Source organism: Pungitius pungitius, chromosome 9, assembly GCF_949316345.1.
Source record: "Pungitius pungitius chromosome 9, fPunPun2.1, whole genome shotgun sequence".
NCBI lineage: Eukaryota > Metazoa > Chordata > Actinopteri > Perciformes > Gasterosteidae > Pungitius > Pungitius pungitius.
The window spans coordinates 1,159,860-1,184,727 of NC_084908.1; the positions used below are offsets into that span (position 1 = coordinate 1,159,860).

The 24,868-nt window shown below is 41.7% G+C and overlaps 1 protein-coding gene across 3 annotated transcripts; it reads right to left on the reverse strand.

The window, feature by feature from the left end:
- Nucleotides 1-1,213: 1,213 nt before the first annotated feature.
- Nucleotides 1,214-24,838, reverse strand: micu3a (mitochondrial calcium uptake family, member 3a). 3 transcript variants are annotated; one of them, XM_062564232.1, is made up of 16 exons: nucleotides 24,766-24,838; nucleotides 21,615-22,035; nucleotides 18,818-18,965; nucleotides 17,598-17,629; nucleotides 17,120-17,198; nucleotides 14,834-14,881; nucleotides 14,141-14,223; nucleotides 13,467-13,538; nucleotides 12,566-12,607; nucleotides 10,675-10,770; nucleotides 5,397-5,491; nucleotides 5,108-5,279; nucleotides 3,781-3,889; nucleotides 3,524-3,681; nucleotides 2,630-2,694; nucleotides 1,214-2,355 (listed from the first exon to the last, which is right to left on the reverse strand). In XM_062564232.1, the coding sequence occupies exons 1-16, from the start codon at nucleotides 24,780-24,782 to the stop codon at nucleotides 2,349-2,351; spliced, it is 1,644 nt and encodes a 547-aa protein (XP_062420216.1). In that variant the 5' UTR covers nucleotides 24,783-24,838; the 3' UTR covers nucleotides 1,214-2,348. The 3 variants fall into 3 exon arrangements, with proteins under 3 accessions (XP_062420216.1, XP_062420215.1, XP_062420217.1); XM_062564231.1 differs by lacking the exon at nucleotides 24,766-24,838 and having other exon boundaries at nucleotides 1,214-2,694; nucleotides 21,615-22,013; XM_062564233.1 differs by lacking the exons at nucleotides 10,675-10,770; nucleotides 12,566-12,607; nucleotides 24,766-24,838 and having other exon boundaries at nucleotides 21,615-22,010.
- Nucleotides 24,839-24,868: the final 30 nt, after the last annotated feature.

The window sequence follows — 24,868 nt, forward strand, 5'->3', positions numbered from 1 at the left end:
TTTCCTCTGCAGAATAACTGAACCCCATTCACGGGACTCTAACTCTCAGTCACGGTGCTTCTCGTGAATAATTTCCAAAAACAACCGGCTGAATACTGGTAAACAAAGCATTACTGTAACATAACAATGCCAAGGCCACTCTGTTCCAAATTACTAAACATGCCGATTTATTGATGCAATTCCATAAGACCCACAATGCTTTGCGAATGATGACAGCGTAAAGTCATGTTTACTATTTACTGATGGATTAAACAATTGTACGAGTGCCCGGGCTTTTTAGATCATTGCATTCTTGTGATAACAGGACGACGCAGGCGATACTCAATGGTTACACGTTACGTTGAATTTATTTTAAATGTACACATATGCTGACTGGTGTGTCGTTTGTAATGTTCCGGGTAGAAACCTGGCAAAGACATAAGTTCCGTTTCAATCGTAAACTTAAGGTCCACCTCGCTGTAAGACTTTATAAAGCGTTAACGATACAAAAACAAGTAACGTTAAACTATAACACACAGCTAACGCTAAGTGGGCTGCTTCATCACGTCAACCAGTTAAACCAGGAGCTCGTTTCCCACTAACGTATTCATGACTCACGACGCGACGGCAATATTTCATTAAAGTTAACCAACTACATCCTTCGCTCAAATTAAGTAAGAACTTCAGTAATGTGGATATTGCGTCATATAAAACACTAAATAACGTATTACAACCTAAAACATTCCTATTTATATAACGTACATTATTACATGTATTAATACATAATACATTTGAAATATCACAAATATATTTTTCTTATTTTCTAGAAAGGATTATTTTCTTTAACTTGGAAACACATTAATCTCAAATGTAATAATAATACATGGTGAAATTATTTTAAATTGACCCATGCAAACACACATAAAATCAAATGCACAGAAAAGGAGAAACTAGCTTAATGCTCGAGAATGTTTATACAACGTTTACTAAGTCGGTTCATTTTAACAATTCCAGTTTAGTGCTTTGAGTGCCCTTTCGTGATGCTGTATTAATACAAACATTGCAACCACAAGCTTACCGATTAAGTTGTGCAACCATGGAAAAGCGGAACCGTCTTTATCTCCCACGAATGTTGAATGTTTAACGCTAAATTACGCGGTAACATGTTCGCCTTCTTCAATTTAAAACTGGTGGAGACTGGTTCTGACTCAATGAACACCAAGGACTTGGCACGTCTTCTTAAAATAGTTTATTTGTGCAGGAAGAACATTCATCAGGTCCACCGATGGGACAAATATCAATGATCATTCCAAAAATGATTATTATGAGAATGACTTTCCATTTCCTACTCCTTTATTCATTTGAAATGAACTTAAATAAACTCCATATTTTACACCTTGGATATTCAATACGTTTTAATATATTACAACATTTAGTAATACATTGGTATCAATTGTTGTTTTGTAGTTCTTTTTCTGTTAAAAGAAAGTATTCATAAAATATAAAATATTGAAATAATATTTCTTGAATATTTGAAGTTTTTATTCTTTTACATTCACGCCAAATATTTCCCCAGTGCTGCAGTAATATTAGCATCGTATATCATCTCACCTGTAACAACAGTGATTATATCTGAGTCTTAGTCCATTAAAAAGCAACAACTATACTGGTTAGATGAGACCAATAAGATAATATTGAGATCAATAAAAACAATCTACATGCGCTTCCACAAATTCAGTGATCTAATGTTGATATACTGTTTGTCATTAATGTTATTCATTGTATAAGGATGCAATGATGAAGAAGTCCTGAAGTGCTCTTTCAGTTGTTAGAGCTGGAAGTGCAGTGCTGGAGCTAAATGTGCTTCCATAAAAAGGCATGTCGTAATTTTGATAAGTCATTTAGAACGCCATATATTAAGTAAAAATGTAATTCCGTTGATCTAACTTAAATATTGTGGAAATTTGCTTAGTAACATCTATGTAATATTCTTATAAAATGGACACCATGCATTTATAAGCCATTCGAAATAAGTACATTTTTAAAGCTCCATTATTTAAGACGTCACCAAAATAGAAATAATTTCCAATAGGTGCCATGCTGGAAGAGTTAAGTCTCATCTAACTCTGTATTTTGCTGCATACTGTAAATCATACTTGGCATGGACGAAGATGAAAACAATTCCTTGTTATCATCTTACAGAGCATCAGTCTGACTATATAGAGGTCAGTTGGAAATCATCAGACCTCCTCCATATGTTTCTTTTCCGCTCCTCCACTACGGATTCTCCTTGTACCTCCTCCCTGAAGAGCTGGCGCTCTTTTGGGCCCAGAGCGAAGGCAGCCGGGGGCGCAGGTGGTGTCGGGCCTTCACCTGGTAAACAGCGGGCAAAGGGAGACACGGTCAAGCAGCGATTCAGAACTCACTTCTTTTTATGCTATATCCACAAATATTCCCAGGTGTGTATTTCTTAAGGAGGTGTACGTTATTAAAGAAGTGGTTGTCCCCTGTTCAAGCTCAAATGTACTTGTTTTGTTAACGCACTGAGGTAACACAAGTCAAAGAGCAAACAGCGAAAATACATAAACCCCAGATATGAATGTAAAGTGGTTTAAGCAGTTTCCGACTTTTGGTTGTAGGTGTTACTTATCTGCCCGCCAGCTCCTTCTTCAGACAGGATTTAAAAGAGGTGGCACGCTCGGCAGATTTATAGCCCTGAAAAGATGCAGGGGGGAAAAAGAGAAAACACAAGGAGAAGAGGTAGGTTCCAACAATGAGAGAACAGGGTAGTGTGCCCATAAAAGAGAGGACATTGAGGATGAAAACAAAGCAAAGTGAGAGGGAGAGAAAGAGAGATCACTGTCATATATTGGGACTGTGAGGCCAAGAAAGCTTCCAAAGGAGCCAATGAGGTCATCAATGGAACAACTGACTGTTGAGCAGAGTTAATAATGTTTGCAGCATATCAGGAAAAGTGTTGACACGAAATGAGTGTCTCACTTCTGCTGTAATGATGCTTTGGAGTGTGGAGTTGTACCACATTACGCCACTAGGGAGCAGTGTCTCTCCGCGGGAACAACACTAAGTTTATATCACTATGTTGTAACTATATTCTCCCTAAAGGTTGTCACCCTGGATGCTCAGAATCCTTGAAAAAAACAAGCATGTCAATATTTAGAGTTTGCATCTCTGTTTAATTCAATATTATTGGATCATGACCATAAAACAGGAGATTTAAGGTTTTGAGGTATCACCTCGTGATTTGGTATGTTGAACATCTATGACTTCTGTTGCAGATGTTGACCTCTATCTCTAATGAATCAATGCCATCTCATTCTTCGCTATGTTTTCCTTGCTGTGATTCTGTCTCCACTTTTTTAGAAACTCTGTTATTTGAATCACTCTTCTTGCTGATATTCCGCTTTTAATTCTTGAGCCATAGCTGTATTGTATTTACTGTTTTAATTCAAACAGTGTGAAGTCAATGAGCGCTTTCTCTCCACTGGCAACAATCCTTTTCTTTCTTTAACACACAGTTCCTCACCCTTCCTCCCCTGTGCAGCCGGTCCTTCATTATACCGATGAACTCCTTGTAGGAGAGCTGGTCGTCGTGATCCACGTCGAAGATCTTGAAGATGGTGTTCACGAGGTGCCGTGTCAGCTTCAGCCCAGTGGCCACATACACTGCTCTTGCAAACTCATCTGGTAGGAGAGAGAGGGCAGAAACAGACACACTCGTTGTGCATCGAGAGTCAAACACACCAGACACACCAGTGCCTGTAGCTCCTGCTCCCTTCCTACCTTGTCCAATGGAGCGAGAAGCAAAATTGTACATCTGCATGGCAATGGCAAAGTCCTCGAGGTTGTTGAGAAACTGGAAGAATGATCTGAACTCATCAAAGGTGATTCCCTGAAATAGCAGAAGACAAGACATGAGAACAGACATGAGGAAAAGCAGCTTTATAATAAACGGAACAAGGGTTTAAGCACAGAGCGCCATCCAAAGGGACCGACGTGCATACAGCATTCAAGGCACATCCACGCTGTAGTCTGAAGTATCAACTAACCAAAACAAGGCGACAATGACTCATACTGTCAATCAATAACCGAGAGATTCCATGAAATAGTCCTATTAATGACGGAAAATGTCATTAATGACAGGATTGTTTGTGCACGATCGGGTACATTTCAAGCCTTCTTGCAGTGTTTGTAACCCATTTGCAGACATGAACAATGCTGAAGCCATTCGACAAGCAACCGCCCCATGCTCTCCGATGTGGGTCGAGATCCGACTAATACTTCATTCAAAGTTGAAACAAATACAGAAATGCAGTTTTTTGTAGGTTTACGTGAAATAGGGCAGATTCAGAAAAAAAGATCAATTGAAAAGTAACTAGTAATCTTCCCTTAAATGTAAAAACAAACCGACAAAATGGCAGATTAGACTGACAGATTGTAACTGCAGGCTGCATTTTTGTACAAAGCCGAGACCAACCTCCTGCTTCTTCCACAGCATGAAAAGGAAAGAAGGAAGGGACAGAAATAGAGTTGGGTTGCATACAGACTACATGCCAATGTGTAAATAGATAAATAAATAAATAAATAGATAGATAAGATGTTCACGTGTAGCTGGAAGTGCAGTCAACTGTGTCTTTGTACGTGTGCGTGTGTGTGTGTGTGTGGTCGTGTGAGGCAGTGAAGCGTTGAAGTGTGGAGAGCAACAACAGCTTCAGGCATAGATAGTGGTGGGAAATGATGGAGGCTTCAGATGGCTGGAGGGGGGGGGGGGGGAGCACCCGGGAAACAGGGAGAATTCATTCAACCAATGGAGAATTACAAAGTCAAAACTCTTTGAAAAAACTTTGATTCACTGAAGCTGAAGTCCAAAATGCATATATAAAAAAAAGTGATGATCAGTTTACAGTCAACAAATATAAATGTAACAGTAAACTGATTACAACTTTGACATCCTTTGGAGCCAGTGATTCCCGAATGGCAGTAATGTATGGTTTGCATTGTTATTATAAACATTTTTTTAAACTACAGCATAAAGTATAGTAAGAACGTACCTTTATCCACACATAAAGGACCCCCCTGTTAACCAACAGTGTGCACGTTTCTGCCGTACCTTCTCATCAGGTATACAATGGCGGACATTGTCCAGGTAGGCGCTGATGTTTTCCACATTGGTGAATCGAAGCAGGATTTTGGCAAAGTCTTCTTCACTGATGGTGGTCATCCCCTTAGAGTAGGTCAGAAACTCAATTTCCAACACCTCTGTTTGAAGGTTATCCATAAACCTATAGGAGAATAAAGAGATTTATTGGGAAGCTTTATCAAAAGAAACATGATGCTATGTTACTTTATACAACATTGGCACAAATATGTTATGTTATTCCCTACATTCTGTTTAGTACCTGTAGAAGTCATCAAATGTAAGCTCTGCCTTCCCTTTCTTCCCAAAGAAATGGACCAAAAGGGTGGTGTCAATCGTGATACTCTCATCGGCTCGCTGCAAATCATCAGAGCAGGAATAGCAAAAGGGAGGATCAATAAGTGACCAATCGATAAACTCAAGCTGTTGTGATCCGGGGCGAAGCAGCGGGGCGGGACGAGTCAACCATCAATCCGACACGGCCGGGCTGCAGGGAAGCAGGTTTTTTTGCCGGGGAACGTGCGCAAAGAGGAGCAAGAACAAACCATGATGGCATCGAACAGAGCAGTCTAGGCAGCAACGACGTTTCCGTGTAACCTCTTCACTGAATGGGATCACTTTGATGAATAACAGCTCATTGAACGCGTCACTAAGCTTTCAGTCCGATAATGTACAGAGAGCAGCGGGTCGAATGGGGGAATGAGGTAAAATGGACTGAAAGGGTTTCTGTCCATTTTATTTCTAACAGTCACGATAGTCATTATTATAAAATTGTTCTTTTTAAAGCGAGTGAGGTGAGAGGTGAGCAGTTTTCTTTTCTTTGCCACCTAGAGTGCCGAGCAGCATGAAACACAGAGCACTGCTGGTTCCTGCTGAGGAAAGAAAGAGATCCAGGCACAGGGAGAAGCAAACTCATGCAAATGCTCACCACAGTGGGAGAGAGAGAGAGAAACAGAAGAGGCAAATAACTTGTGGTAGAAAAACTAAGGGCGAGACGGACAAACACGTAACACTACGCTGCCAAACACACACACACAGACACACACAGACACCACGAGGCCACCACATCGCATGCCCTTCTCTGCGAAAGCCACATTCACACAAGACCTCAAACCAGCAGCACCAGCAGCACGCAACGAGTCCCACAGAGGCACAGATGCAGAGGACGCGAGCCGATTCCACCTGCTCCCGTCACCTGACCAGAATCATAGTGTCGTATCTGCAGCTTTGCATTCTTTATTAGATTAGTTTTTTTTAAAAAATATATTTACTCTGTTTACACAATCTTCAATCTCTTTCCGACCTCCACGGTTTCTCAAGTCTGTGTTTACAGAACGATCCTGGTCATTTTCATTGCTATGATCTGTGGTTTAACATTTTTCTTTGGGGGCATCGTAGGCGCACCACTGTGTATCCTCCCTGACATGTGCATCCCAGCAGGCGCTTTGGAGAAGTTCAAGAAAAGACTCGAGACCCCGGCGTCAGTGCAGAAAAGAGAGGACGGCCATCTTCATTTTCATGCTGTCTGCCGTCCAATCCACTGCCATGCTGAGGGATGTGGAGACATGGGGATTGGCTGGAGTCTCATGTCTCGTGTACAGAAGAGGATTATTTGTTGTGCCACTTTCCATCATCAACATAATTATTGTCACTGCCACGATGCCATTCGTGGTTCTACCTTAAGAGCAAAATCCTAAAATCCGACGGGGGACGAGAGGAAAATGTCAAACAAGACGACAGTTTTACGAAAAGCAAAGTGCGCGTCTCACAGACGTGGTGGTTGTTGATTGAGACAAAAATGTGTGTTCAGTCTTTCAAAAATCAGCAAATGACTATAACTGAGAAAACACACATATTGAACTTAGGTTCCAAAGGCAGGTCCTGCTCCATGTTTTTGATTTTTAATAAAAACAAAATTTACTCAAATCTAATGGGGCAGACCAATGCTTTATTTTCAGCTTGTTGCTGGTACGTTCCCAGGTACGGTGAGAGACGCAGCCTTTAAATCCCACTGTAATTGATACAGATGGTAACTCACTGGATAAAAATGTTCTGGGGGGAAAGAAGCAATAAAAGCAAAGCCTGTTTTGGGACCACAAACTTTAGTGGGACATTCTGACTCGTGCTGCCGTCTCGTCTTTCAGTCTTTGATTGGAAAGACTTCCTTTAAGTAAACACAGACAAACTAAAACGGGTTACAGACGTATCCTTTCGGTGTCTTGTTTTTTTCGAGTCTCACTTGGTTTGACGGTCCTTTCATTACGGACACAGGGGACAAAAGTCATTTATTTCATCTGACGCATCACAGACGTCTTGGTGACTAATGAACTGTTCATAGATTTGAACGGCATCCAGGTGGTGCTTCTCTGCCTCTCGTCCCTCCTTTCACAATATCACCCCTTTTCTTCAACAGTTTGTTTGGTTCTTTACTGATGAGAGACAGTTAAAATACTGCCAATCCCCCTCTGTCCATCTGTTGAATATGGACACATGAGATGAAGACATTCCTAACGAGTCTGTCGTCCTCTAATCACTGTTGCGGTGACTTGGTGTTTAAGTGTAAATCCTGATGAATTAAGATGACACCACAAATTCACACAGTCAAAAAGTATATTGAGTGAAGCGTACTTCGGTAGCAGCGACTATTTAAGACTACTCAAAATTGACATATCATCACGTAATAAAGATTTCATGGCAAACGGGAGCCAGTGTGTCTGAACGCCAACATTGTTCCCCGGCATCGGGAATGGTTGTCTCTGTAGCTGGTAAATGCTCCACTATGACCCCCCCCCCTCCCCCCCCCACTGTGCCTCCTTCTTGGAGCCTGGCAGCTCGTTATTATTAGCTTCGTTTGAGCCTTTTCACTGAAAACAACCACCTGCAGCTGCTGAAAACAAGGCTGTGGACCAGAAGAACCAGCTGAATGAAGCTAAAGCTAAATGCAAAATGCAGTGACGAGTAGTAGATCCCTGCGGGTTCAACACTATGAGGGCAACCTTTCACATTGTGATTTCATCCACTGGTAACGTGAGAAAATCGTGTAAAAGAAAAAGTAGTGACCAAAAATGTCACCGAACAGAATCTGTGAAAAAAAAAAAAAAAAGACTTAATGCTGAACGGATCATAACAAGCTCATCATTCCTGGAAGTGTGACAGCACCGGTGTGAGCACATCATCCCCATGAAGACGTAATGGTCACCCCGCCCACGAGGCACAGGCCAACACCTGGTGTGTGCATGTGTCTCTTTGTCCACCTGTGTGAGCCTCGACAGACTTTGATCACGAAGCCCGAGGTAAAAACAGTAATTACTGATGTAAGCACTGAACGGCCCTTCTCACCTTGTGTGAGTAATATACTTTGGAGGAAGAGCTCATTGACGGACTTTAGTAGTCACTCAGACTCTGCAGGGTAAAAACAACCTCTTCCTCTTTCTCCCAGCAAACCCGGTTTATTTTTATCTATTTATTTATTTTATTTCCTCCTCTTATCACTTCTTTCCCTCCTTTTTGTCACCTCCTTCCCTGCTCTGACAAACATGTCCCTTCTTCTCAGCCTGCCTCTCAGGCCCTCCTTCTCTAGACAAAAGCAAAGTGGCATAATGGTGACTAATCTGTTGAGTAAACACATCTTTCTCAAAGTACAACCTGCTTCTTTCTTTTACCCTAAAATGCGTTTCCCAAACTTCTTCACCTCCCTTCACACTTTGATTCGTCCTCTCCGCTGACCTGTGTCATCTTCTTGGGGCCTCTGTCACCTGTTTGTTGTCTCTCTGATTTTATCTCTTCCCCTTTTTTGGTTTCTTCTCAGGTGTCCATCGTTTTTTGATCTGGTTTGTTCTCTTTCTCTCCGACTTGCCCCCTTTTCTTTAATCCGTTTACCCGTGTTTCACTTTTTGTCAAATTAAAAAAAAAAACTCAACTTCATCATCATCCCCGTTAGTTTTCCTAATATTTCCCTCTTCCCATCCCCCCCCCCCCTTTGTCTGATTAGTCTTTTCCGTCGGTGTGACATCCCGGAAGATGAAAGGCTGCTCGTGTAAATACAAGGTCAGTCCCATTACGCCCCACTGTCATTATCTCCACCTCAGCTTCCGCTGCCAACATGGCACAGAGCCTGTCATTAGTCATTGGGCTTACTAGCGCTATTAGCCAGTAGTAATCATTACCAGCAACTTAACCGTGTGTCCGACATACTGCAAAGACAAATCACGTTGTGCATGATCCGGTCCAAAACGTGAGATTTTGCTAAACTGTTTTGCTTTGAGTACTGTTTGTTTCACCAGATCTTTGACTTGGTTTAGTGGCCTGGCTCTTGAGCTGCTGGTTTCCGAGGGCTTATTGGTTTGTCCTCCACTTTGGGCCAAACTAAAAAAATCTCAACAACTGATTGCAATAAAATGTTATAGACGATGAAAATCCTCCTGAGTGGTGATACCCTGATTTCTTTCTCTGCTGCTTCTGTTAACTGAAGAGTCTTAAATATCTCAGCAGTTATCGTATGGATGCAAAGGAGACATTGGATTCTCTTTGTTTAGCTAAATGTTGTCTTCAGTGACTGCTAAACATTAACATGCCGGCCTTATTAATATTAGCGTGTTGATTTAGCTCAAAGGACCCTTCGTCTTTTTTTCAACTAATTACGTCCGAATTTACTTGAATGGAAGTAGATGTTTAGGAGCTAGAGTCAAATTTTGGCATCAATCGTCGAAGTAGTACAGAATTATACTACTATACTAAAAACAACATGTATTACAATAAAACTGTATAGTGCTATAATGAACGGGGGATTTGATTAGGAGGCAGCTTTCACTCATCATTAAACACGAGGTGTACGGTGAGAACGATTTGGCGCCAAAGCTGCAAAACTAGCCACAACAGCACAAGGCACAGATACACAAACATGAGACATAAAAAGAGACTAAATGATAGAAGGCAAGTGAGGGAACAGAACAGGTTATCAGAATATGCAGATTACATTATCTGTTATCCATAAATGTTGGATCAATACCATGGTGTCAATAAGTGGATTTAATTATACACATTTAGCAGTATTTGTCGATCAGGAATAATTGAGTGACACAACAAAATGGGGAAACTTCTGGAGGAGCCTTAAGTTATCCCAAGAAAAAATATATTTTTAGATCCCTTTCTTTCCATTTTCAAAATAGAAGAATGTGTTGTGATTAGTGCAAGGACCTCATTTAGAGGGCATCCAAAGATCTTTAAATTGGGATAAATAAATGGATGAATGCGAGTAGTGTCTCTACACTAACAGGTTCATATAACAGTGAAATGGCGAGTGAGACTTCAAAAACAGCATTTACAAAAAATAATATCTCACTCCTCATTAATATCAGTAGTGAGTACTATTGGTACAGATTTAAAAGGTTTACGCCTCGACAGCTTTTACATGGAAGGAAAAAAATGTCTGGTCTTATTCAGGCCAAGCTTGATGACATCATTTTTGCTCCATGGGGCTCATTGGAGAACCAACAATACGTACAAAGAACTGAAGAGAAAGGATCGATGGGTCTGTGTACCTCTGCCAGGTCAGAAAAGAGGACTTGACTGGCGCTTCGCCTCAGAACGTCCCAGTAACTCCGGGCCACAAACTCCTGACTGTCTTTTTTTAGCACCTGTTGGAATGGTCAAGCAGGACCGGGGGTCAGTTCACCTACAGCTCCACCACTTCAGCAAGTAAGCCTCAGCCTCTCAATACACACAAACCAATTCATGGAAAGGATTTTATTTTAAATCCCGACATTAGATATTCACATTAAGCGATTTTCAATATAAAATAGTAATAAGTAATAGTCAAAGTCATGTTTTGTCATCAATTTAATATACTGTAGTAATCTATTTATGATGTTTGATCCAACTGTAATTACCCCCCATCCACTGCAATCCAAGCATTAAAAATACCATTAGTGTCTAGCAAAATGGGAATGAAGTGTCAGACGGTTATTTAGTGAGGAATCTGCTGTAAGACCATTCGATCTAAATGACTAAAACTACTTTCCAATACTTTCGCCTCGATGCATCAACGAACTCAAGCAAAATACGCAAGAAAAAAACGAGCAGCGAAACACGTCGCTGTGACGCTGCCTCTGTTCCCAGAGTTTGGCCGTTTCAAAAGACGAACCCACGCTGCTGGGCTCCCGACCCCCAAAACAGGGAAACACACAGCTGCCAAACTAACCGGCCCCGTCCCTAAAACAGTCTGACATGGAGAGTATGTGATTGGGTTTGGAGCTTTAGAGTGCCTCGAGTCATTCCAAATCACATCACTCTCTTTTTGTAAGAGTTCATCTCTCCTGACCCCCTTAAATCTATTACTCCTGCGCTGCCATTCCTCTCTCCATTCATCCGACCCCGTGCCATTCTCCCTCGCTCAATCACCCGGCTGACCTGACAGATGGACAACCTGTCGTGTAGGAAGCCGCTCTCTATCCCGCTTATTCTTTCTGTCCATTCATCCCGTCGAGGGGACTTCGCGGGGGTACAGTGTGTGCTTTAGAGAGAACAAAGGATGGTGGGGACTGGGGTCAGGGTTAAGGCTTCTTCAAAGACCAGGTCAGGACACAAACGTGGCTGATGGAGGGCATAATACCAAACCCTAACAGTCCCAAGATTATTTACATTTGCACCCCTTGAGGCCCCAGAATGAGGAAAACTATCCCCAACAACACAGAGGGAGTTTTACATGATGATCCACGAAGCAGGTGTGTCAGTTAGTGTAGGGTTACGAGATTAATTCAGACAATCTGTCAGTGACACTTGCTAACACCAATTCTCTGTTACATGCCTAATAATGCAGGGTTGAGGGGCAATTAAAGGAACAATTTCATCATTTTCAGAAAAATATATCCGACAGTCGATTTTACTTTTGTGTCCGTAGAGTAAAGATTATGCGAGAAATAAGTGACAGTTATCTTAGCAGCTATCTCCTATCTCTCTCTAATGTGAAGAAAATAAGCCAAATATCAGGCAGAGTTACTTCCTGGAATCGACTTAACCGCGCAATTGCGGAGCTATGATTATGACATTATACCATTAGGTGATTAGTAAGTATAAAATATTCTGTCATTATTCATTTTTACCACAATAGACTAAAATAAATAAATTCCGAAAACAATATTGACAGGTTGGTCGACTACAGAGATCAGAAGAGGTTCTGAATATTCTGAATTATTGTTGTTAAAATATCTGTCTAGCAAAACTCAATTAGGTTCCTAATGTGGTTTCACGGTTATCATTGAAATTGCCAATTAAACTGCTTCGTCCTTCTAAAGGAAACCATGTAGCATGTAGCATGTAGCATTTGAGCTGACCTCTAGCACTGTTTTGGTCTGTTCATCCTTCCATGAATTTCTTAAACTATCTAAAGAAGAGCTGAGAGGAAACTACGGGTTTGCGGTTCTGGATACATACGCTGTTCATGGGGGCAACCTGATATCCATAGAGCTGCATACTCTAACACACACACAAAGAGAGAGAGAGACACGTGAAAGAGGAGGACAGAGCGTGCAGTTAAGAAGGAGGAGGGAGGAAGAGAGAAGGTAAAAGACATGTTAGAACATGCAGAGAGGCCACCGATGCGCTCTGCAGAGGACGAGTCATTTTCAACAACACTCACTTTGCATTACAACAATGTGCATTTCACTTCCCACAGATGGTTTATGGAATCTCATGTGTTGGAGAAAAATGTGATTTATCTGTCCTTGAATTTACTTCTTGTAAGCTCAAAGCATTACCAGGACAGATCGATAAGACCAATATCGAAAAACACAGCCCCTGATGGCCTAGCAAACACAATATCTGTATTTTTACAGATTTAAATGATGTATAAACCCATAATCACACTTAAAGATTCTTGACATGGCTCTTTCACATTTCTTTTTAAGAAATATGGAGGAGCCATGTCAATAATGTTCGTTTGTGGTATGATTTTAGGTAAAGTTTTTCCATGCCACTTGTGAAAAATATTTAGAAAGAAAATGTCCATGTCTGCACTGACATGTCTACATATCAGCAGACACATACAGTATAAATATTTATTTTAGACAGCATGCAACCTGAACACTAAAAAATGGATTTAGATAACTTTAATACCTGTATGAATACAGATGAGAGTTAACTTGGGATGATGCTGTCAGGGTCATTTTCAACACTTCATTCATGTTGCAACTTCAGTAACTGAGAGGTGATGTTCCCCACTCGTGGATGTATTGAAACGCCATTTTAAGAGAGACGTACCTTCTAATAAATGTTTACTGTAAATAAACTTATCTTTACACACAAATGTACATCCTCATTCTGCGTTATCTCTTACCAACTGTGCTGACTTCTCAACATCTCCTTTCCTCCCTTTCTTCTCATTTTTTTTCCGGAAGATCTCCTGAAGCTGTAATGTAAAAAGGAATTAAATTTAAGGCCTGTATGAAGCCTAAATGTTCATAAACATGCATTTAATTACTATTAACATAATTAAGAGAGCGTTGATTTTTGTAATTCCCTTTATTCGATTTTTTTTTTGTGGAAAAGTCTGAATTAACAAGAATCATAGCGTTGCTAAACCCTTGAGGTGGGAGTGTTTTTTTCTGGTCCAGCACCTGTCCACTCCCACAGGATCATCGGCCATTACCTCCCACTCCTGCTGACGTACCATCCCACTCCCACCAGCCCCACAGGGATTCTGGTCACTTCCTGCCTGCAGCCCTGGTTTAATTTGAAAAGCTGCTGAGGAAAGTAAGACATGTGGTACACATAGATTTTAAATGCTAATACAGAAAGTATACCCTGCCCTCAGAGACAGGGTACTGAGAATCAGATTTTAAATTCTTTAAATGTAAAAAAACCCCACATAAATTCCTCTTTCCCTGATCATCACCCCTCATTGTCTACACCTTTAATGTCCCGAGCTTGTCCTGTCGCCACGGGAACGAAATGTCACGGTAATAATAACAAAGTCGCGGGATGGATTTTCTCTCGGTGTCAGAGACTCACCACTAAGAACTCCCTCTTGTCCACCATCTGGTTGCCGTCTGCATCAAACATATTGAAAGCAATCTTGAAGCCAGCATGAGGTTCTGGAGAAATGAGAGGAGAGCACATAGGGTGAGTGTGGGAGAAGGGAAAGAAAGGCCAACAGGCCGGACGGGAGGGAGAAGGGGCGCGTGGCTACATCTAAATAATCGACTACGTGCTATTCAAAAATGTTCAACTAAACCCTTCCATTTTCTGTGTTGATATGAGGTAAAGCTATTGACCTACGAAATCAAATAAAGCTGAAGTCACTTCATGTCTTTATCTTAGAAATGCATTTTGGTATTATAATACAGTGTGAATTTCAACTTCAGTACATTTATGTTCTCAGAGAGCAATGAAGGCAACAGCTGTTCTTTTCTTTTTTCAAAAAAGCCTCACATCCCTTTCTATGTTTGAGTTATGAAAGGCTTTGGGTTGAGATGGTTTTTTTTTCTCTTCTTCCTCTCAATTTCTTGCTCACCCTAAGGGGAAGGGGAAACCCACTGGATGTCTGTCATAATTGCCTCTTATTAAGTCCTGCTGGGTGGGTGGGCCTGAGTAGAGTTCATATCGTATACCTTCACTAAAATGGGCACAGCATAACAGCCAAACAATAACGCGAGAATGAGGAAGAAGTGAATGAGGGTGTGTAGAGAGACGGAATCGACTCACTTGTCAGGATACAGAGCAGAAACAGGTACTCTGTGTATGAGATGATTCCTGGTAATGAGACCAAGACAGAGAGAGTTAAAGAAAAGGTCACATACAACACACACACACACACACACACACACGCCGACAGTGTTTACAGATGTTCAAAGACCGTCGGCCTTCTGACACACCCACTGACACACATAATCCCTCCTTTCATGAAGATAGCATCTTAAAATGTATCTTCTGGAACTCAGCTGCCAAAAGCCGTTTGGCCACACACCGTTTCTTCTTCTACACCCCAAGTGTCCAAAGTAGAGACAGAGGTGGGTCGGGGTGTGTGCATGGGTCTGTGTTTGGATAAGCAAGTGAAAAATGTGTTAGGAGGTGATCCTTTCTTGCCTCGGGCCCATTTAGGCATCTTTGTTGCTCCATCTCATCTCTCTCTCTCTCCCTCTTTTTCGCTTTCTGTCTGATCGTTACGATAGTTCAGGGTGACTCGCTTGAGTGTTACGGGGGACTGCTTTCCCATGTATGTGTGTGTGCGTGTGTGTTTGTGCGTGTGTGTGTGTATACGCATGTAGGTGAACATGACACCAGTCAAACCACCAGTGTGAGCAGTGTGTCTTTGGTTGCTTTGTGTAAAGCAGCTGGTTTGGAAATGAATGCTCTTTTCCCCGTGTGGACTGAGAAAACAGAAGATCTGAAACAACTCGGGTTTCTAAAATGAATTCAGCAGGTAGTAATTACTATGTTTTTTATGTGAATGATCAGTGTAAATAAAGCTGATCGTGATGTTTGCATATTTTCATTCAAAGAGTGCTTGAGTTGTACTTTTTAAATGCATTCATTCAATCATATTGTGTAAGTGTACGTTCGTACAACAACTGATATGAAGGACATCTGATGACAGATTTACATTTACCACGAGATGTAATCTGACATGTAGATACCCAGCATGCTACTGTGCATTAATAATCCTCTAACCCTGAGCTTATCACAGCCTTGGATGCATTGGATGTTTCTAAATCAAGGCACTGTGCCACGCAACATCTGTATGATCTACACACACACACACACACACACACATAAACAGCAGCATTCCTTTGTCTGACACATAGCTCAGTCATTCTCAGAAATCCAAAGCCAGCCCAAGGATTTTAACTGTCCTCGCTCATCATTGCATGAAGAGGAGAGCAAGTCCTGACATCACACGCACGGAAACACAGAACATAAACACCCCCTTATATACGGAGGGCCGAACATCATAAGGAAGTTGGATTTAATAAATGGGTGAGTTAACGAACAAGTTGTTTAGCGGTGATAAAAACAAATATGCATGATCGATGAATGCTGACAGCGTGTGTGTGGTCTTGGCAGGGTTCCATTAGCATTTTGAATAGACATGCACCTTATATAACCTTCTTATTTTTTTCCATGAGGACATGGATTAGGTTGACAGACTCTGTCTTGTCTCTCTTTCCTAATTTTCAACTTCTTCAACTTTTGTCTCCCCTCTTGTCGTTTACATGTCTAATGTTCTCTCTCCCGCTCTTCATTTCTCTCTTCTGTCCCTCTTCTTTTTGCTTTTTTAAATTCTCCATCTCTTTATCTCTGTTGTGTGTCTCTGTGTTTTCTTTCCGTTTCATACAATAACAACAATAATTTGCATGAGGGATATGCGCCTAGATACTGGTCACTGAAGTGTAAATGTAGGACACACAGATACACATTAGTTTGAAGGTGTAAAGCGTTGCGATGACAGAGGAAGAGAGGGAATGTTATATTTAGCAACTCCCAGTGTGAGTGTGTTATATTACCTCTGTGGGGATTCACTCACAGACTGCGTGGTTCCTGTTACGCGCGATGCAAACGCATTAATTATGGGGAGCGTCCCTCTCTCTCTGTGTCTCTGTCTATGGTTCTTTCTTTTTTTTTTTTTATAACATGAAATCAGGGGGGGGAGGAGGTTTATTTTTAGCCGGTTGTTTGGCTGTAAGAAGGGACAGCATGGCTCAAACCCCGGATTAGAGACACCTACAGTGACACACACACACAATCACAGACACACACACAATCACAGACATACAGTACATACATCAACAGTCAAGACCTTGTATCTGTTCACTTGGAAGGCTGCAACAGTGCTGTTTATTTATGGAAATGGTCGTCAGTCATAGTATGTTAAATTTAACCATAAAGAAAAAAAAACTAGAAAAAAAACAAATAAAACTACTTTGGTACATTTATTTAAGTTTGTTTGTGTAGTTGCTGTTTCGTGTGTGTTCGTGTGTGTTTTCCCACAACCTCGTTCTCTCAGGTTGCGAAACAGTTTGGAGGATCCTCTCCACACTGGGGGAGTCTCTGACAAAATTTTCTCCAGCTCCTGGCATAGAAACAAACAATTAACCAGTGAGTTGCCTGACATACATCGACATACACGACGACAGGCCGACTTCTCATTGGAGTGAATGAGGTGTGTCCAAACTTTTGACAAGATGGGTACTTCCTTTGCATGTAACCTCTGTAGCACTTGGAGAAAATGAGAGATTAAGGAGACTGCTGGTTGATTCAGATGTAGCCATCTGTGCTTCTCTTTACATTCAGTGGCAATAAAACTGATAAAGATTGTGCAATCACATTTTAATGATACTGCACATGTAGAGCATTCTAAAAACCTCAACAATCATGGCAAAATCTGGATTTTAACTTTGCAGAGTCTGCAACAGATGTATCGTGCAACAGATGCCTGCTAAAAAAGAAGCATTAGGAGTGTGTCTCCCACCTGCTTGGCCAGGGACCTCCAGGGCCTCTTGTCTGCCAGGGATCCAGACAAAAGATGAGAGAAGAAGAAGGGAAAGAGGAGAAGACAGTTTGGGTGGGCTCGGTCAGATAACATCTGTATGATCTAGAAATGGGTCTTAATGTGCCGAGTACAGTCACAAAACACACACACACGCACACATAGACACACTCACTGTATATACACTGTCATCATCACAGGCCCATTTGTGCCCGCTAAAGTGCCCTGTGCTTGTCTTTGTAGTATGTGGAATGTCCCCGTAAAAGCACATGCTACTTTTTTGTTCTGTTTTATACAACAAAGTTCATCTAATTCAACTTCAAAGAGGGCATTAGAGGCTGCTGAGAGGGTAGAGCGGCTGTATCGTGTGTCAGTGAGCCACGGCTGATGTAAACACACACATACAGGTGCACTGTTTGCACGCAATACAATCGCCTCCCAGCTGAGGAACAGAATTGCTTTTTTGGTGTTTGTGATAACCTTAACTTTCAGGGGGCCTATTGAAACCAGTTGTCCTAAAGTAAAAAAAATAAATAAAAATGATTTAGATACTCACCGGTTTAAGCGAAAAGGTAAATACGAGCGACTGGAGTGCGGAGAAGTCGAGTGTGTCTGTGTGTGTGTGTGTCTGACTAACATTAACCACAGACTAAACAATAGCTGTAAAGCCATCTGCTTTGAGGCTGTCTGGACGGGACTAATCTGTTACGACTGGCAGCAGGCTGACAGAAAAAGTGAAGACATGCTTAAAACACATTTAAGTGTTTTGCAACTTGGATGCAATAAAAAGAGGAAATAGGTAGGTATAATTTAGTTGGTCATCAAATGCATGATTATAGCAAAATTAGGCCTTCTAAAAAAAATTCTAAAATATAACTCAAATGTAGTATTTGGATCTAAAAGTATCAGTAAAATGGAAGCTGCATGCAGTGAATGTGGTCTGTACTTTTAGGGAAAGAAAATAAAATGCATGATGTCACATGTAAATTGAAATCCATCCAAATCTTGATACATTCGTACAGATATACACCACATGGTGAGGGAGATAAAAATAAGTGGATAACTACGTCGAAGTGAAATGGCTTGGATGCAATTAGAAAATTTAATTTCTCTTGAGAAACACGCTGAGATGTTGTCTGACTGAAAATTAAAGATAATTTGGGGCGAGGAAAGCGTGGTCTCTACACAATGTGCAAACATACTTCTGGGTTCGCTCATGGTGACCGACTCGATGAAGTTCTGCGGTGTCATGTAGAGCTGTCCGTCATACTCTACGGTGCTGAAAATGCGGAAGCGATGCTCGTGTGACGACATGTAGACGTCTCCATCCTCAAAGTCAAATGGACTTTCCTGGAGACATAAATGCAAAAGAAAAACAAAATATTACTGTCCGTGTTGACCTCTTCAAATGCTGTTTTTGTTGTAGGTTTTTTTGTAGGTTTTATTATTTTTAACTTTTTAACTAGTTTTCACAGCATTATTAGACGCATGAACATCACAGTTACAGATGTGAAATGTGTAGGCCATGCAAATTTAAATAACCCAAACAGTGATGGGTGTTAAGAGAAATCTGTTGAGAGAAAAGTCTCTGGGCAAAATACAAACTTTCCGTGCCTCTACTTTTGAAACTCTACAATGAGGAGATCCATATATTCTTGGCATTTACTTTCTCCATTTAGCTTTCTGGGATTATTAACAGTCAGCACCTCTGGCGCAATACAATAACACACACACACATACACAAATTTTACTTTACTGTCACTACTGTCTACCTGATTAGCATCTCTCTCTCTCTCTCTCTCTCTCTCTCTCTCTCTCTCCCTCCATCTGTGAGGGGCTTCGGCTGCAGTGCAGGAGAGCTGCAACGCCAACAGATTGTGCTGCATGAAGCTGTTTAATTAGCAGAGAGTGTTCCAAAATTAAAACCTGTTTGGCCGCAGGGCCCAGCACACCCAGGTTTCTGCTCAGCTCAGCCAACATGCTAATGAGCACACGGATTCATTCATAAAGCTTTGATGCTCCGTTCACCGGGGGGGCTTTTGAAGACATGCATAGGAGATGAGTGCCCGGGCTTCATAGGAATGCACTGTGTGGCCTCGGCTATCACTAATGAATGAAGTTTATAAAGTTCTGGAAAGGTTCACATGCCACAACACAATGTAAAAAGTACAGCGAAAAAGGAATTCCTTGGGGGAATTCATTTTTAAATAAAATATAAAAATGATCAAATGGCAGTGGTTTGAAATGACAGAGTGGTGTGTTCTTTGTGTAGTTATAATGTCATGTAGACAAACCTAAACCTGTGACCGTTGCTTTGTCTTGTTTCCCAGACTGAGTAACAGATGATCCGGTTGTTTCCCCCTCAGGCAAACCAGTGTCCTCCATTAACAGCTGCAGCTTTTAGTAAATTTCCTCAAAAAACAACCATCCTAATCCTCCCGCGTTCCCTCCTAGTTTAATTATCTGATATCAGTCAAGCGATCTAGAAAGCTATGGTCCCATCATTTTGAGTCTGACGTGTCAGCGGTCCTTAACACTCCTCTGGCGTAAGTTCAAGCAGGAAGACCATATTAAAGACCAGCTGGGCGCCCCCAAGCCAATAAACGCAGTGTCACACCCTCTTTGCCGTTGTTTCCGTCTCCTTTAAATGTGCTGTATCCCTGTATCATCGATGGCTGCCGCTCAGGGCAAAAACAGCGCGATATGTGCCAAATAAATTTGGTGCAACTTATGAACCCATCATCCGGCGTAAAAACGTGTGTTTCCTTGCAGCTTTGTTTCAAGCATTATCCTTCAGAATCTGTGTACTGGGTTTCCATTTTTCCTACTGGAGATAGCCTGTTCCCAAGTTGAGTGGCCATCGATACATTCTCCAGTCATGCATGCTGTCGGTCTTTGTATTATCCAACCTGCTGATAAATTACCTCTCCTTCATCCCAGTTTCCTCAAAGGCAACTATTTTATCCCTGAAATAGGAGACCTAACCTTAACTTTACACTATTGACTTAAGTTACAATGCATTCTAGATCGATTTACTACCCTACAATAAACTACAGGTGTTTATTTCATTAGCCCTATAAAAAAACAGCTATTTTTAAAGTTCAAGAAACACATTTAGCTTTTATGTGCTCATGCAGGTAAACACAGGCATCAGTCTTTATGACATATGTATTTGATTTGTTATGTAAATGTTCTCTGAATGCAATGCAACTATTTTGTTGTCCCTGTGTTGTTTCAAATACAAAATATTTGATGCACCACTTTAACTGTAAACATTTAATTATCTCACAGTTATATAATATTTGTCTTGAGATGGATAATTACAAAAAATGTACCCAAGTGTAGTGTAGGAAATAAAAGAAAATCTTGCAATGGGATCGTTTCAATTTTGCTTATTGACACTTACAGGATTTAAAGGATCAAAGTATGTTTTTCCACGACTGAAAACTGATTGTCATAGATGTCTGTTGAAGTAACATTAAACTTGAGTTACTACTAAATTACTATTCAATAATTTAGCCTCGTGGGAACTGGCACTTCACCAGCGACGTATTTTGCCTTATCTTAAAGTGTCTTGAAGAATATTAAAACTTTGTCGTGAGCAGTCCATCCTCAAACCTGCTGTCCTTTCAGCACCAGCCCCGACGGAGAGCGCCACTCACTGCGTCTGCGCGCGCCCATCGTCCTGTGGCCAAGCAGTGAGTAAACTGTTTCCACTGGGCGTGCTGGGAATGAATGACACCGTTTATCCCGCCAGGGGGGAAACTTATAAACTGCAGGCCCCACCGTGGCTACAGGACACAAGTGGGCCTTTGAAAACGCGGGTCTAATTCTAGCGGAATCCAGCGCTCTTTGCCTTTTCTCTCAGAGGTCTTTCGTTATCCGCACACAGTCCCTGCCGCCCTCCACCGATGGCCTCCACGTCCACACCGAGCAACACAACGCCGGTAACAATGCCGAGAACCGACAATGCTGAGAAGCCTCGGCGCCACGTCCTACCTTCTCCTTGGCTTCGACAGTCGGCATGACCGGGAGCGGCCCGGTGACGCGGTGCCTCTCCATCCTCTTGCTGCCTGTGTCGCGGTAGAAGCACAGCGCCACGGCGGATCCCGTCGCCAGACACGTCCCGACAGCCAGACCCCTCCGCGTCCTTCCTCCTCCGACCGTCTGACCGCCGACTAGCTCGTACCTCACGGCCGCCAAGAGGTTCATTTTACCGGCCAGCGCTGCCAGTCGTCGGAAAGCAGCCATTGCTGCTGTTGTTGTTGCTGCTGTTGGCGCCGCTGTGCCGCTGAACGACGAGAACTTTGTGGGCAAAAAAAAAAGAGAAGACCGCGTTTTCTTGCTGTCATCGCGAGATGTGCGGGGACCGTGAAGGCTGTACAAGGTCCCACGCAGAGTGGAGAGGATCTGATGGTTACTGGGTGAGGGGAGAGATGACTTTAAAAACCAGTCAAAGATAAACATTGAAGTGGAATTCATCGAACGGATATCGTGTTTTACCAAGCTTTTATCTTAAAAGATGAATGTCTATTTCTCCCTCAAATATGCTAACGATAGAAATACAGTAACATACTTACTTACTTTTCAAATACTCATGAAACACCTTAAAATTGTTTTTTGTGCAAATGTACACCACTGACAAGACTAATAATGAGCAATGAAACTGACTCCACCACGAAATCAGTGAAATATTTTGTAAATCACAAAGAGACAGAACAGACGGAGCGACACTAGTTAATCATTTTAGATGCCTCACAGGTGAGTCTTGGATTAAACTTGAAGAGATCCTTGTTTAGGACCATCTAATGATACTAACATTCATCAGTCTTTACTTTTTGATTGAGGGTCAGTCTGATGTACAGTGGAAAGTTCAGGATCAAAGGAGCCAATCGAGAGCAGATATCAAACGAATATCAAAGATGAACCCTTCATTTAAGTCTTTACATGTGAGACTAATGTTAACCTGATGGGGCTTTTCTTATGACTTTGATGCAGAGAGAATAAAGGAGAGCAGTTGAACACATGGCCTATCACCTGTTCACACATGAAGAGCAGATCACCCCAGCCTATATGAGCACAACCTAGCCAAAAGTTGAAAACAGATCAAACAATGACTATCAAAACCTCTTGGTACAAATAAGCCCTTCAAACGGTTGAGTAGATTTGTTCCTTTGATTACTTTGGTCATGATACAAGGATGATTAGCCTTGTGACTGATATGCTTCCTAATTGGTTCACTGATGGAGATAGAAATATTAAATAATTAATGCTAAATAACAATCGACCTGTAAGACAAATACTCAGAAGTTGAATGGCTACAATTTTGACACATTTGACCTAATTGACTGACACTGTGTTAAATATTGACCATCACTTAAGATCTGTCAATCTCAAGTAAGAGGGCGCAAACACATTAGCGCATGCATGCCCTCATTTGATAATCGTTATAAAGAAAAAAGTCTTTGTTGTGGTTATTTTTTTCATGGCCTTTGGGGACACGAAAGTGGTAAGATCTTACATTATTTTCTAAATGATATAAAGAGTCTATGTTTTGGAGCCTTCCCAATCTGCTGACACCTGAGATCCGGTGACCCATGTTTGGACCACTCACATAAATAACCTCAAGGCTACTTATTCAGTTATTCCATTATTCAGGCATTCGATTAGGTTGTAATTTCTTTTTGTGTGTGTAGGTTTGGGTGAGAGGGGGGGGGATAAGCCCCGGGGCCTCCTCCATGAATGCAAGGGAGGTTGGTTGGCTTCACTCTCTGTCATTTGCCACAACCTAACAGGACTGCAAACCAACACAGAATATAATTTAAAGCAAAGCATGTTACCCTGGGAACTGTTAACATGCACCTATAAACTTGAGTGAAAACGTGTCACCATATTGCTTCATTGTGGACAGGTCGATATCCAATGCATCCGGATCTGATCGGCCTGCAGCTATTCTAATCGATCTTGTCGGCTCGGGAAAAAAAAATAAGAAGAAAAAGTTCCCTTCTCCACAAGTCATAAATAATAATGAAGGGAGGGGCAGGGGGAGGAAGGAGCACGCCTCAATTCACCCGTCTTTCACGTGCAATAAACACATCCACAATCGTGCATATATGTATTGATACAGTATATATATATATATTTATATGGGCACTACAGAAATATGGGTACCACAATTTCAGGAGGAGAAATCGACACAATGCAAAATGACCGGCGTATAACGCGCACACTAAACACCTCTGCACCTTCAACTCATTTATCAACGCAATTCCCAACGGAGGGGGCAGCTGTGTGTGCGCGTGTTTTTTTTGTGCACGAGTGGCTTTCTGCATAGCTGCCAAAATCAATGCCATGTAGGCTAGAATATGGGCCCATGTGCCACTGCTTAGTCTAAATCAAACTTGTAAAGGCTGCACTGCGCTTTGACCCCTACCGAAAACCCACATTTGAGAAATCTAAAGATCCATGAAAAAAAAAACAAATCGGCAAAAGAAGCACCGACGGCATGGATGCAGCGAGTTAAAGTGAAGAGGACCAGCATTATGTGTGTCACAAAAATACACAGCCAAAGGAATATGATCAATTTATAAAGTATGTGTATATGCATAAAACCCCCGTTAATTTGCATTAAGTATGAACAGCTTCTGAAGCCCTTCAAGTGTCAAGTGTCGGGGTATTATCGAAGCTTGCAGTTCAAACAGGTATATTCCCCTCTCCTGGTTGTTATTGCCTGATTCCCTTACAAGATCCCTGTACTTTGAAGCCTCTGTGTCTTTGATTCGTCTTTTAAGACCACTATTAAGGAAATATGGGCTCCTGCGCTGTTCAAAGCCCAGTGGAAAGATCAATGAAGGGATTGACAGTCAAGTGATGTCGTTTGCACAGGTGTGTGTGTGGGTGCGTGTGTGTGTTTGTATCTGGGGTGCTGTTAACGTGCGGCTGGGTTACATAAAACGGGGAGGGCCATAAATCAACAGCCAAGTGCGAAAATTACGCAAATGGGGGCTTTCCTCTCTCTCTCTCTCTCTCTCTCTCTCTATAGCCACACCTGAGTCATTTTGTTAAGGAGGCGTGGGACTGTAAAGCGTTTAGGGTAATGGGAATATCCATTTCACGCTGTTTGACAGAACACACACACACAAACACTTACTCGCAAACTCCCTTCATTGTCCTCTGTATCACGCGCAAGTTGCAAAGATCCCTTCCCTTCTGACTGGACGTGGCATCCGAATGAGCTTCAGTGAAGTCGTTCT